Source organism: Armigeres subalbatus, chromosome 2 (genome assembly GCF_024139115.2).
Source record: "Armigeres subalbatus isolate Guangzhou_Male chromosome 2, GZ_Asu_2, whole genome shotgun sequence".
NCBI lineage: Eukaryota > Metazoa > Arthropoda > Insecta > Diptera > Culicidae > Armigeres > Armigeres subalbatus.
In genome coordinates, this window is record NC_085140.1 from 346,844,764 (window position 1) to 346,856,532 (window position 11,769).

Sequence of the window (11,769 nt, forward strand, 5' to 3'; positions counted from 1 at the left end):
TATTCCCTTGTACCTTTTTTGCTGATGTAAATAAACAAAACACGTTTCAACTTTGCAAGTGTCGTGGCGGTTTTTAAGTATATTGTTCACAATTTCCCCACGCGGTAATCGATTCCCTGTGCTAATCTCTGCTCTGGTTGCTAGTTCCAGCCCACATGTACTGGTTGTGGAGGACAGGATTCAATAGACCATGATTTACTGATCGCCATGCATATTATGTACAAGGCACAGTTTTGAAAAAAAATACAAAATTATCAAAACTTTATCAATAAGATTTGATAAAAATTGTAATCCATCCGCCATTACGCATTTTTGTCCGAGGTACCCTCTGAGGCCAGCGAAGGTACCCCCAGGGGTACATGTACCCCAGGTTGAGAACCGCTGTCTTAGTGTACAGAGAGACGATAATTTCGGAATTATTAGTAGCGTAGATCTATTTAACAGTATTGAAAGTTCGCAATCGCAAATAATCAAAGTTATTTCAAATAAGGAACGGTACAATTCTGGGAATGACCGTTTATGAGGTAAATACGATAGCCGTCAGCAATCCAAGTTCATCATCGACATTCCAACAAAAACCGCAAAATAGGCCACAGGGACTTTCGGATCAAATGAAATGCAGACTCACAGGATGATTAGTTTTCACTCAATCACTTTCCTATATTTCTCGATGATGATAATAATAGAAATAATAATAATGATAATAGATTAGAGAGATACAGCGTTTGACCTCGTTTCTACGACGGAGTTCAGTTACCGATCCGTTTGTGGATTTGGCTACATAGGACAGAATCTGTGCTAGCTTTATCTATCTGCCGTAACGGTCTCGCTTCTTCAGATACAAAAATACATAATGATACGACTCAAGAATGGAACTGACTACTAGTGAATGATAATAAGTGTATGCGATTTGATTGACTATATTTTCCTTTCCTACAAATGGGATGCAAGCGAAGTCTGTAAATATGTTTTTGGTACAACTGATTCTTTCGACGATATACGTACACACATCATAGCCCTAAAAATAACAATGACCTGACAGTGATGGGGGAATGCGGAGCGGGGGAAAATCAATTCGGGTGCCGTAAAGATGTGTCCTTAATAGCTACGTTCGATTCTTTGGCATGGAGCGCTTGTTTCCAAATCTAGACTTTTATATCTCTTAAATTACTTTACAGGATTCGATTTGCTCTACGCACAATCACGACGTTTGCCGTTTGGCTCATATCGTATCTTAAAATCTAGCAGAGGGAGAGAAGGGCGTCGGATAATACACGGATCTGGAAAATGAAAATAACATCTTCTTTGTCGGTTGTCTGAGGAGTTTGCTGATTCATTTTTTGGCTTCAATTACTTGCTTTGTTCCATTTATTATACACTTGGGATGCTCATTTTTGGATTAGTTTTGATGTGTTGACAGGTTTTCCTTGTCGGTGGGAGTTCGTTTGAATATCCAATACAGGTGAATGATTTCCATGTCTAAGAAAAACTTCATCAAAATTTGAGTTATTACCTTCTTCATCACCTTGTATTGGTTATTCGAAGTTTAGAAGTTTTTTTCTGAATCCTTTTGAACAACACTCACACCGAAACCTGTTTCACCCCTGAGGGTTTATAGCGCATAAAAATATATTGCTACACGAAATTCCTTTTCATTAACTTCCACTTTCTTATCTATCTCTATACATGAAAAGCAGCGAAAGGAAAAAAAACATCAAATAAAATCAATTTAATAACATTAATAACTGTGACTAGTGGACGAAACAAAATTGTAATCGCAAAAGTTCGCGTCTTCGGTGCCATCTCGATTTCACTCGCGTGGGGGTGAACTTTATCCATTTTTTCACGGATAATAGCCACCTGTCGGTGTCGTCGTTGTTTTCGATTCGTTTCGGAGTCCCAACGCACGCCGCCGCGCTCAGATGTAGATGAAATTGCCCACGCCCTTCACGGGGTCGGTGTTGACGGCTTCCTTCACGACGGTGCTCCTCGTCACGTTGCCCGTTATGCTGGCACTGCTCGTCCGGTTGTCGATCCTTTCGATGTCGACCAGTTTTTTGTCGATTCCGAGCGAGGAAAACGAGTTGCACACGGTCCGGATCTCTCGGATGTTGTACACCGGGTTGTAGGAAGGTGCCGATGGAGCCATTAGGAGGGAGGAAGGTAGAAGCGATGCTTTGGAGGGGCGAGGTGGTGCTTGTAGGCATCGGTCCGCGTTGCGAGCTTTAACCGCAGGACCGTCCACCGTGTCCAGCGGTCTTTCTCGTTGGCACTGTTCACAGTCCGAATGATCGATGTTTGATTTGCACTGCAGGCAACATCTCCGGTCGTCGTTGTTGTTGTCGTCTTCGCTGGATCGGCTGCTGGAGCTGCTCGAACTGCTTGAACTCGAGCATGACGACGAAGAGGATGAGGATGAGGACGACGAGGAGGACGATAGACATGATTCCCGCAGGGCCATGCTCTTGGGTTCATTGAGGCTGTTTAGCGAGGAAACGCCATCGACGATGTCCGAAATGAGCGTATTGGTCGGTGTGGTTACGGCACTGAGCGGGAAGGTCGACGAGTGCAGCGAGAGTCGGTGGTGCGTTAACGAGCCGGGACCGATGATGAAGTGTTTCACTTCGGAGATGGGTGCCAACATTTGGCGCCGTCGGGGGTAGTTTGGATTTCGGCGCACCAGAAAGTGCATGATTTCGTTGCGCTGTTGCCGCTGGAGTTGCGTCTTTAGGGGCAGGTCGTCCGGGTGGAGTTTCCGCTGGTATTCCTGGCCGGGGCAGACTTCGTACAGGCTGAACTGTTCGACCGGTTCGATGGAGTTGTAGCAGGAGAGGAGCAGGGCGAGCAGCTCGTCCGAGGTGGTTTCCTCGGAGATGAGAAGCGATTTGTACTGGGAGTTGGGCTGCAGGGCCGATGTGTGCACCCGGATGAGACCGCCAGGTTTTTGCTGGAGGCAAAATCTGGAAAATGGAGAAGATTGGAAAAAAATACAGATAAGAATGGGTTTATGGGCTTTTGTAAAGGGTTGAATACTTGAAATAAAACGTCGTTTTCTCGTCATGAACTGCGCAAACAAATATAGGTTTCGAAATTAGAGGATTAAAATTGCAATTGGCTCTGTGTGGAATAACCAAATGATAATCGGTTGTCAGACTACGGTGGGCTGCAGACGTTGTTCGTATGCAGTAAGAGCTTCAAGTGAAGATAATATTCAGTAGATAACCCGGAAAAAGCCGAGTACACGACTGCGTTTTGCATTTAAAGAGTACTTGAAAGCGCTAAGCCTTCAGAGCTTAGGATCGAGTACAGTGGAGGAGGATACTTCATTCTGCGAAGGCATATCGAGGAACTGTAGCCTATCAAGTAATGAAATTTGAGATATTTAAAATATGGAAATAAAAAATAAACTAAACCAACTAAGAGATTGGAAATTGAAGAGTTGAAAATTGAGCAGATGAAAGTTGATAAAAATTAAATTGATGAACTAGAAATACAGACATTTAAAACTGAAGAATGAACAATCAACAAGTATTTGAAAATCATACAATTCAAAATGTTAACTAAATAAATTAAACGAATGAAATGAACAATTCAAAATTAATGATTTATAGAAAAAAGCTACAAAGTACAAAGAATTGAGAAGGGATAGGAATTTTAATATTGGGACAAAAAAAATTGCACAGCTTTCTTTAAAAATATGAAATTATAACATTGAAAATTATGGCATGGAAATCTAAACATTGATGAACTGAAATTAAAAAACTGGGAACACCAAGTGTGAAATTTTAATTAAAGTAATTGTGAAAAAATGCAACTGAAACCAGAGGGATTGGAAATAGAGGATTCCAAACTTTATTGCAGATGGATAAAAAATTAAGAAACTGGAAAGTCAACAACTTAAATGATGAAATGATAAATTGAAAAGAAAGATGTAAATAAGAGTTCAGGAAGTACAAATAAAAAAACCAAGAAATTATTTGTTTTGTCATCATGGAAATATTGATTCGAGAAGAGAAATGAAAAAAAAAATACAATAATTGGTCAACTGATATCTAAGAAAAATGAGGACTAGAAATTGAAAACCAACCACATCAAAAATCGATGAATATGGGATAAAAAAAATCGAATATTAACAAAAAGTGAGTGGAGGAATTAAACTGACATCCATCCATATTCACATTAATTTAAGAATTGAAAATCGAATGATTTAAATTTTGAGGAAAAATAAGGCCGTTGCGATTATTTTTATAAAAATTATGTTATTCTGGTCTTCGAAAAGTCGAGGAGGGGGGTAATGAAAAATAAATATTAAAACGAAAAACATTAAAAAACTCCTGGGATTTGTTGAAGAATGTTTTGAAAATCCTCAAAAATATCCGATTTTTTTCTGCCCCTCGAAATGTTATTTTGTGAAACTTATCCGAAGGGGGAGGGGAGACATAACTGTTTTAAAATATTTGTATCGGCCTAATTGACGGATTAGAAAAAGTAATAAAAAAAAGTAATTAAAGAATTGATTTTTTTTTCAATTCCACTTAAAAAAATAGAAAATAAAAATATTGAATTTGGAGGAAATGAAGAACCTATGAATCGATGAGATAAAAATTAGGGATTCAAAATTATGATTAAATTATATTCAAAATAATAAATTATAATTAAAAATAGCTTAAAATAGAAAGTAAGAAATTTAAAACTGACAAATAAAGAGTTTGATGAATTGCTGAACCGAAATCGATGAATTGACACTAACTGAACCAAAAAAAATTGGAAATGATATCAAGGAAGGGAACTAAAGGAATTAAAGGTAACATAAAATCAAACAAAAATTGAGAAGTGGTTGAAAATTTATGACATTAGAATATTGGGAATTGAAATTTAGAATTAGAAATTAGAAAAATAAATAAAGAAAGAAAAATGGGAAACCAAGAAGTGAAAAACTTCAAACTAAGAAACGAATATTGATGGAACTAAATATTTAGGATTTGAAAGCCTTGCAGGTAAGAACTGAGTGATTTATTTTTGAAACTAGAGATATTTTGAACCCAGGAATTAAAAACAGAACAAATAAAAATAAATAAAGCGAAAAAAATCCAGGAACATAAAATTTAAAATAGAGGTAATAAGAATTGAACAGTCAGTCAAGAAGGGAGATAAAACTGAATAAATAAATTCATATTTTAAATATTTAAGAATTTTAGATTGGAAATATAGGAATGCAAAAAAGCAATTTGGGTAAATAAAAATAAGAAATTTAGAATTGAAAATAAAAAAAAATTGAGGAAATAGTAACTGACAATCCATAAGGTATTCGAAGCTAAAAAACTGAGAGTTGATGATTGGAATTAAAAATAATTTATCGAAAGAGACATACTGCCGAAAGAGGAATACAAACGAAAGTGACACTAGTGGGAAGTAAGACGTCTCACTTCTCATTTCACATTTTCCACTGTGAATAATGAGAGATAAGAAATGAGAAGTGAGAATTGGGACGACTTACTTCTAATTTCTTATAATTTTCTTCTTATTTTTAATGAAAAACAAAAAGTGAGAAATGTGAAGCAGAGAAGTACGATGTGAAGAGAGATGCGAACATCTCATAAGTTCTAAATGAGATGTGAGATGTGGAACGTCACACTTCCTGCTTTTTCACTCTTCACATTACACTTCTTATTTTCCCTTTCTCACTTAGCACTTTTCATTCTTCACAGAAGAAATACGCAGTGAAAAATAAAGAGTAAGATGCAAGAAATAAGAAGTGAGTAGTGAGACGATCCAATTATTTCTACTTTTTCTCACTTGTGACTTCTCACTGTCAGTAGTAAAAAATGTAATGGGAGAAAAGAGGAGAAACAATTGAGAAGTGAGAAATGTGACGTAAGATATCTCACAATCCACGTATTATGAGCAGTGAGATGTGAGATGCCTAACTTCTTACTTCGCACTTTTTATATTTCACAGAAAGAAATCAGAAGTGAAAAATAAGGAGTGAGAAGAATGATTTACGAAGTAAGACGTCCTACTTTTTGCTTCTCATTTTTTACTTGTAGCTTATCACTGTTAGAAGTTAAAATTCAAGTGAGAAATGAGAAGTAACACGTGAGAAATAAGAAGAGAGATATCTCATCTATACCATCTCATAAAAAGTGAAAAGTGAAACGTCTCACTTCTCACTACTAAGATCTCACTTCTCACTTCAGACTTTTCACGGTGAGAAGCAAAAATTGAGAAAACAAGAGTAAGAATTGAGAAGTAAGAAGTGAGACGTTTCACTTCTTACTTAATTTGTCATTTGTGACTTCTGATTTTAATAATAAAGAATTAAAAAACAAAAAAATTTTGTTACTTCTCACTGTCAGAAGTAAAATTTAGAAGTGAGAAATGTGGAATATCTCACCTATCCCTTTTTATTAGAAGTGAAACGTTTCACTTTTTACGGTGAGAAGGAAAAAGTAAGAAATAAAGAGTGAGGATTGGAAAGTAAGAAGTGAGATAATTCTTTCATTTCTTACTTTTCACTTCTCACTTCACACTATCAGAAGTGAAAAAGGAAAGTAAAAAATGAGAAATAACAAGTGAGAAATGAGATATGACAAGTGAGATCCAACCTCTCCGCTTCTCATAAGAAGTAAAAAGTGGAAAGAGTCACTTCTCACTGAGCGCTTCTCATCTTTCACGATACGAAGAAAGATGTAAAAAATGAAGAATGAAAAGTGGTAAGTGACTTTTTATTTTTTTATTTCTCACTTCTAATTTCTAACTTTTTCTCACTTCTCAATTATCATTAATCACTTTTTACACTTTTTACATTGACTTTTGTTCGCGAAACAATATTTTCGGCCAAAGGCCCTTTCTGCCAAACCACCATTTCGACCAAAAGATATTTCCGGTCAAATATCCTTTTTCCACCATATGACTTTCGACCAGATGTTTTTGCCTTTGTGGCCTTCCATGTCTTTCGACCAAACAGCCCTGGCAAAAAAAGGAATTTTCAAAAATAAAAAACAAAAATTGCTGAATCAGAAAAACAAAATGATTTAAAATTTTAGGAAGACAAGATCAATAAAAAGGCAAAATGAAAATTGAAAAACTGAAAATGATGAATTAAGGAATTAAGAAATGAGAAATGGAAAATCAACCATATAAATATTGAAAAATAAAAAAATTAAGGAAAGCAATTTGATAGATTGAAAATAAAGATATTGGACATTACGGCATTTATAATTAAAAACTTGAAAATTGAATAAAAGAAAATTGAGAAACAGTTAAGGAATTGGAAGAAAGGAACTGAATGTTGCAGAATTGAAAATAGAAATAAATGTGCTGATATTCAGATTTCAGGAATAGAAAACTAACCAGACAATTATTCGTGGAATTCAAAGCTGTATAATTGGAAATAAAGCAAATGAAAATTTGGAGATTGGAAATGGTTGAATTTGAAATAAGGTACTAAAATATTGAATGCGAATAAAACTTGCGAAGTTAAAGAAATTAAATTTTTAGAAGTAGAAAAAAAATAGAAAATGAAAAATAATATTTGAAAAAAATTAAATCCAAAGAGTTGAGTAATTTAAAATTAAGAAAATTAAAATTTAGGGTTTGAAAATCAAAAAATTAGTAACAGAGGAAATAAGAATTTATGAGTTAAGAAGTGATTAAAAGCTGGTCGGATTGAAATTTATGCTTTGAGAATTGAGAAATAATTAATTGATATTTCAAAAATGGTATTTTTTTTAAATTCGATAAATTTAGGAAATGAGGAACTCAAAATAGAACAAAAGTAAAATAAATTCTTGAAAATAGGGAAATGAAAATTTAGGTAATGAGATTTAATAATTAAAAAATCGAAATGAAGGATTGTGAAAACTGAGAATAGAAGATATAACAGTTGAAAATCAAAAGATGATTGGAATAGAGTAAATAATTTGCATTTGTATATTTAAAAGAATTGAAAATTCTTGAATTAAAAACTTGGGAATTGAGGAACCAAAATTTCAGGAAAAGAGAATTGAGGAAATGCAAATTAAGGAAAACAGAATTTGTAAATTGCAGTTTCCGCAATGGAAGGCACTTTCATAGGTTGAAAAGGTTCTAAAATACATTCAATTTAAAATGGAACAAGCTCACCATATCTACCTTTCAATATGACAGTAAGCATTTGATATGCTTATTCTGCATAATTCTTATTTTGTCGTTGGCCACAAATCATTTCAAATTTAGTTTAGTTTAGTTCTTCGAATTAGAAATTTAAAAATGTGAAAGTATAGAATCGATAATTGATAAATTTCAAAATAAAAGTTTATAGGAATGTAAAAAATTTAGATTTGATTTGGATTGTAAAAAAGTTAAATTTAAAATTGAACAAAATGAGAGACTGAAAATTGAGGATTGGAAAAAAAGAGGAAATGAAAATACAAAGAAGTTGAGTTTGGAAATTAGAATTTGCACATCGGATGGCACATCCGTATATTAAAAGATTATGAACTATATTCAAAATACAATGGAACAAGCTCACCATGTCTGCTTTTCAATATTATAGCAAGCATTCGACAGGCTTATAATTATTATCTGTATTTTTCTTATTTAAGCTTTGGTCACGAATCATTTGAAATTTTATTTTCATCCTTCAATGTTTCTGACTTGTATTTCCAAAAATAAATTTTCCACCAATCTTTAAAAGCCAGAACACGGGTCGCAGCAAAGTGCGCCACTTCACGACCAGAAAAACGACTCCAAGCAATTCCACGGAAAAAATGAGAACAACTCTCACCTGGAGTCGCCCTTCGGGTGGCAAGCCTGCAGCAGGGCCGGCCTCGCTTCATCATCCAGCTCCAGCAGTGATTTAACGCCGGGCCTCCGTACGGTCACCTCCATCGTCAGGTAGAACAGCCGTGGATCACGATGTCGCATTTTGCATCTGCGGAAGAAAAGAGCGGAACGGATGCGTCATTTTTTTTCCTTCTATTTCGGGAACATGGTGTAATGGGAGGTAGGTTGGTGGAACGGATTCAAGTAGATTCCAGATTACGATTAAATTACGTCGTTGTGAGGCTTACCGTCGGAGCAGCTGCTGAACGACGCTTTTGCTGGTGGCGTCGTACGAAATGCCGAGCGTTTTGTACTCGATGTCCTGGCGGAGTGCACGCTGTGTAGATTTTTGATGGTGGTCTGAAAGCAGAGATGGAGAGACGGAAAGTAGGAGATTAATTTTCAAGTTATTACAGTTTCTGGTTGCTGAGGAGGGGCAAGAAAGAGCAATCAGTTGCACGTTCGCTAGGATGGGGTCTAATCCACAAGGAGTTTTAATTTAGATGCCCTCATGGAAACTTGCACCTGCCGCTAGTGACTGACCGGTTGTTTTATTGCTCTAGGAATTTGGACGAACGAGGGCTTATCTCCTAAACGATGGGGCTTGTGGCTAGAATATTAGGAGATATTTGCGTAAAACTTGCACGGATTTATTAATTTATAGCCGTCACACGTGTTTGACTCAAGGTAATGAAAATTAATATTCAAAATTATCAGTTGGAATGATTTAGTCTTCCAATCTTCGAAATTAAAAACTCTTTCCAATCTTTTTAACTCAAGCAGAAAAGCAAGCGCCTCACTGATCAGAACCATCTGGCTGGCTGATGAATGTGTCTCATCTACCCGGATCATACTTCAGCCATCCTGTCGACGGTCTCGACGAAAAATAACGGCAGCGTACTTCCTCCCCTGTTCGGCGACTGCAAGCGGATCTTCTCGGAGAACATCTGCCCTGCATCGGCTTACAATTTTTCCGCATTGCGAAAAGTGTTGCATGATGGAGTCTCCTTTGGATTTTTTCCACCTCTGCCCGTGTATAAACAAACACAACATCGTTCAAGGTACCATCCGACCGGATTCGAAACCCAAAGCCGAGAATTCAAACGCATTTCATAGACCCAGACAACGCTCGAGTCGGTCAGTTTTCTTTCTCGTGATGAAACGGACGAGTAATGAAGAAAAATAAATCAACACCACTTCCCGGAATTGGTCGTCGGCCATATTCATCCGGAGTCCTTTTTTTCCCTATTTCGCGAATGAAGGAAGTGAAATGCGACTTCTTGGAATTGACACTCTGTTTACTCACCGTAAACAAGAATACCCATCCTCACATCTCGGAAACGTACCGCCACCCGCCAGTAGCATTGTGTAATGTTGATTCAGGACTGCGTTACATTCCATTCTCCGGGTTAGAGACCCTCTCCTTCCCGTTTGTTACGCATTTGTGTGCGTTGCTAAAATCATTCGATTGAATTCCCATATTGTATTGCGCAATTGATTGCGGTCCACCATCGACACGCACGACCGCTGATTGGGTCAGAGGCGCGGCGAAATCGGATCACACCCGGCCGGCCGGACACTCTGCACCGAGCATTTGGCAGCGTTACGTTGCGTTTCGTTGTCGTCCGCAGCTTCAGCCAAGTGGAAAGCGAAGCTGCATTTGCGGTTTACGCGCGCTTTGCGAGCTCTCGGCAGACGGGCAGGCAGACCGACCGACCGACACGCGGTTTCCGAGCATTGTTCTATGCCGCACCGGCGTCGGTCGCGCGGCAGCTGTGAGTTGTCCAGCCTCAGGCCAGTTTGCGCGGGCCGCTTTTAAAGAAGGGGTCATCTATGGAAAAACCAGATTAATCCAATAGCGGTGATGGTGCCTCTTCGTTCGTTCAAAGGTTTGGAAAAATCTAAAATAACTCCAATATGTGGATTGGTCTTTATTTTTCATATTTGTTTATATGCATAAAAAAATTTCGCAAACGCAATTTGTTGTAAATAAATCGATTAGCATAAGAGCAAAAATGGCATTTTATTTTGTATTTTTAAAATTAGTATTTTCGCCATAACTTTTGACCTAATTGTACGATCCGTCCAAGTTTCTATAGGAAACAATGGGACAGGATTCTACGTCGAATGCAACTTGTTGTGAGCAAATCGATTGAGGATAAGTGCCGAAAAATGAGTGACATTTTTTACGCGATTTTTACGTATGAATTTGTATTTTGCCATAACTTCCGATTCCATAGTCCGACTGGCCAATCTTCAAATAGGAATGGGACAGGATTCTGCGTCGAATGCAACTTGTTCGAGTAAATCGGTTGGATAAGTGCCCCAAAATGAGTGACATATTTTACTCTATTTTTGTATGAATTTGTATTTTGGCCATAACTTCCGATCCCATAGTCCGATCTGGCCAATTTCAAATAGGAAATAATGGAATAAGATTCTGCGTCGAATGCAACTTTGTTGTGAGCAAATCAGTTGATGATAAGTGCCCGAAAATGAGTGACATTTTTACGCGATTTTTTCATATCAATTTGTATTTTGGCCATAACTTTCGATCCATAGTCCGATCTGGCCAGTTTCAAATAGGAAACAATGGGACAGGATTCTGCGTCGAATGCTAAACTTGTTGGCGCAAATCGGTTGAAGATAAGTACCCGAAAAAGAGTGACTTTTTACGCGATTTTTCGTATGAATTTGTATTTTGGCCATAACTTCGATCCCATAGTCCGATCTGCCAATTCAAAATAGGAAACAATGGGACAGAATCTGCGTCGAATGCAACTTGTTGCGCGCAAATCGGTTGAAATAAGTGCCTGAAAATGAGTGACATTTTTTTGAGTAGTTTTGCACACACACACACACACATACACACACATACACACAGACATCACAATCTGTCGAACTGAGTCATTGGTATATACACTATGGTCCCCGCCTCTATAAAAGTTGTTTTGAGCGATTATA

At 37.1% G+C, this 11,769-nt stretch overlaps 1 protein-coding gene across 1 annotated transcript; it reads right to left on the reverse strand.

Annotated features, from left to right (window-relative positions):
- Positions 1 to 635: 635 nt before the first annotated feature.
- LOC134210026 (uncharacterized) lies at positions 636 to 10,170 on the reverse strand. The gene is given in 5 exon segments (XM_062686052.1): positions 636 to 2,960; positions 8,768 to 8,914; positions 9,054 to 9,136; positions 9,138 to 9,165; positions 10,112 to 10,170. Coding segments are annotated over 5 exon segments (1,359 nt in total). The 3' UTR covers positions 636 to 1,918.
- Between the last annotated feature and the right edge of the window lie 1,599 nt (positions 10,171 to 11,769).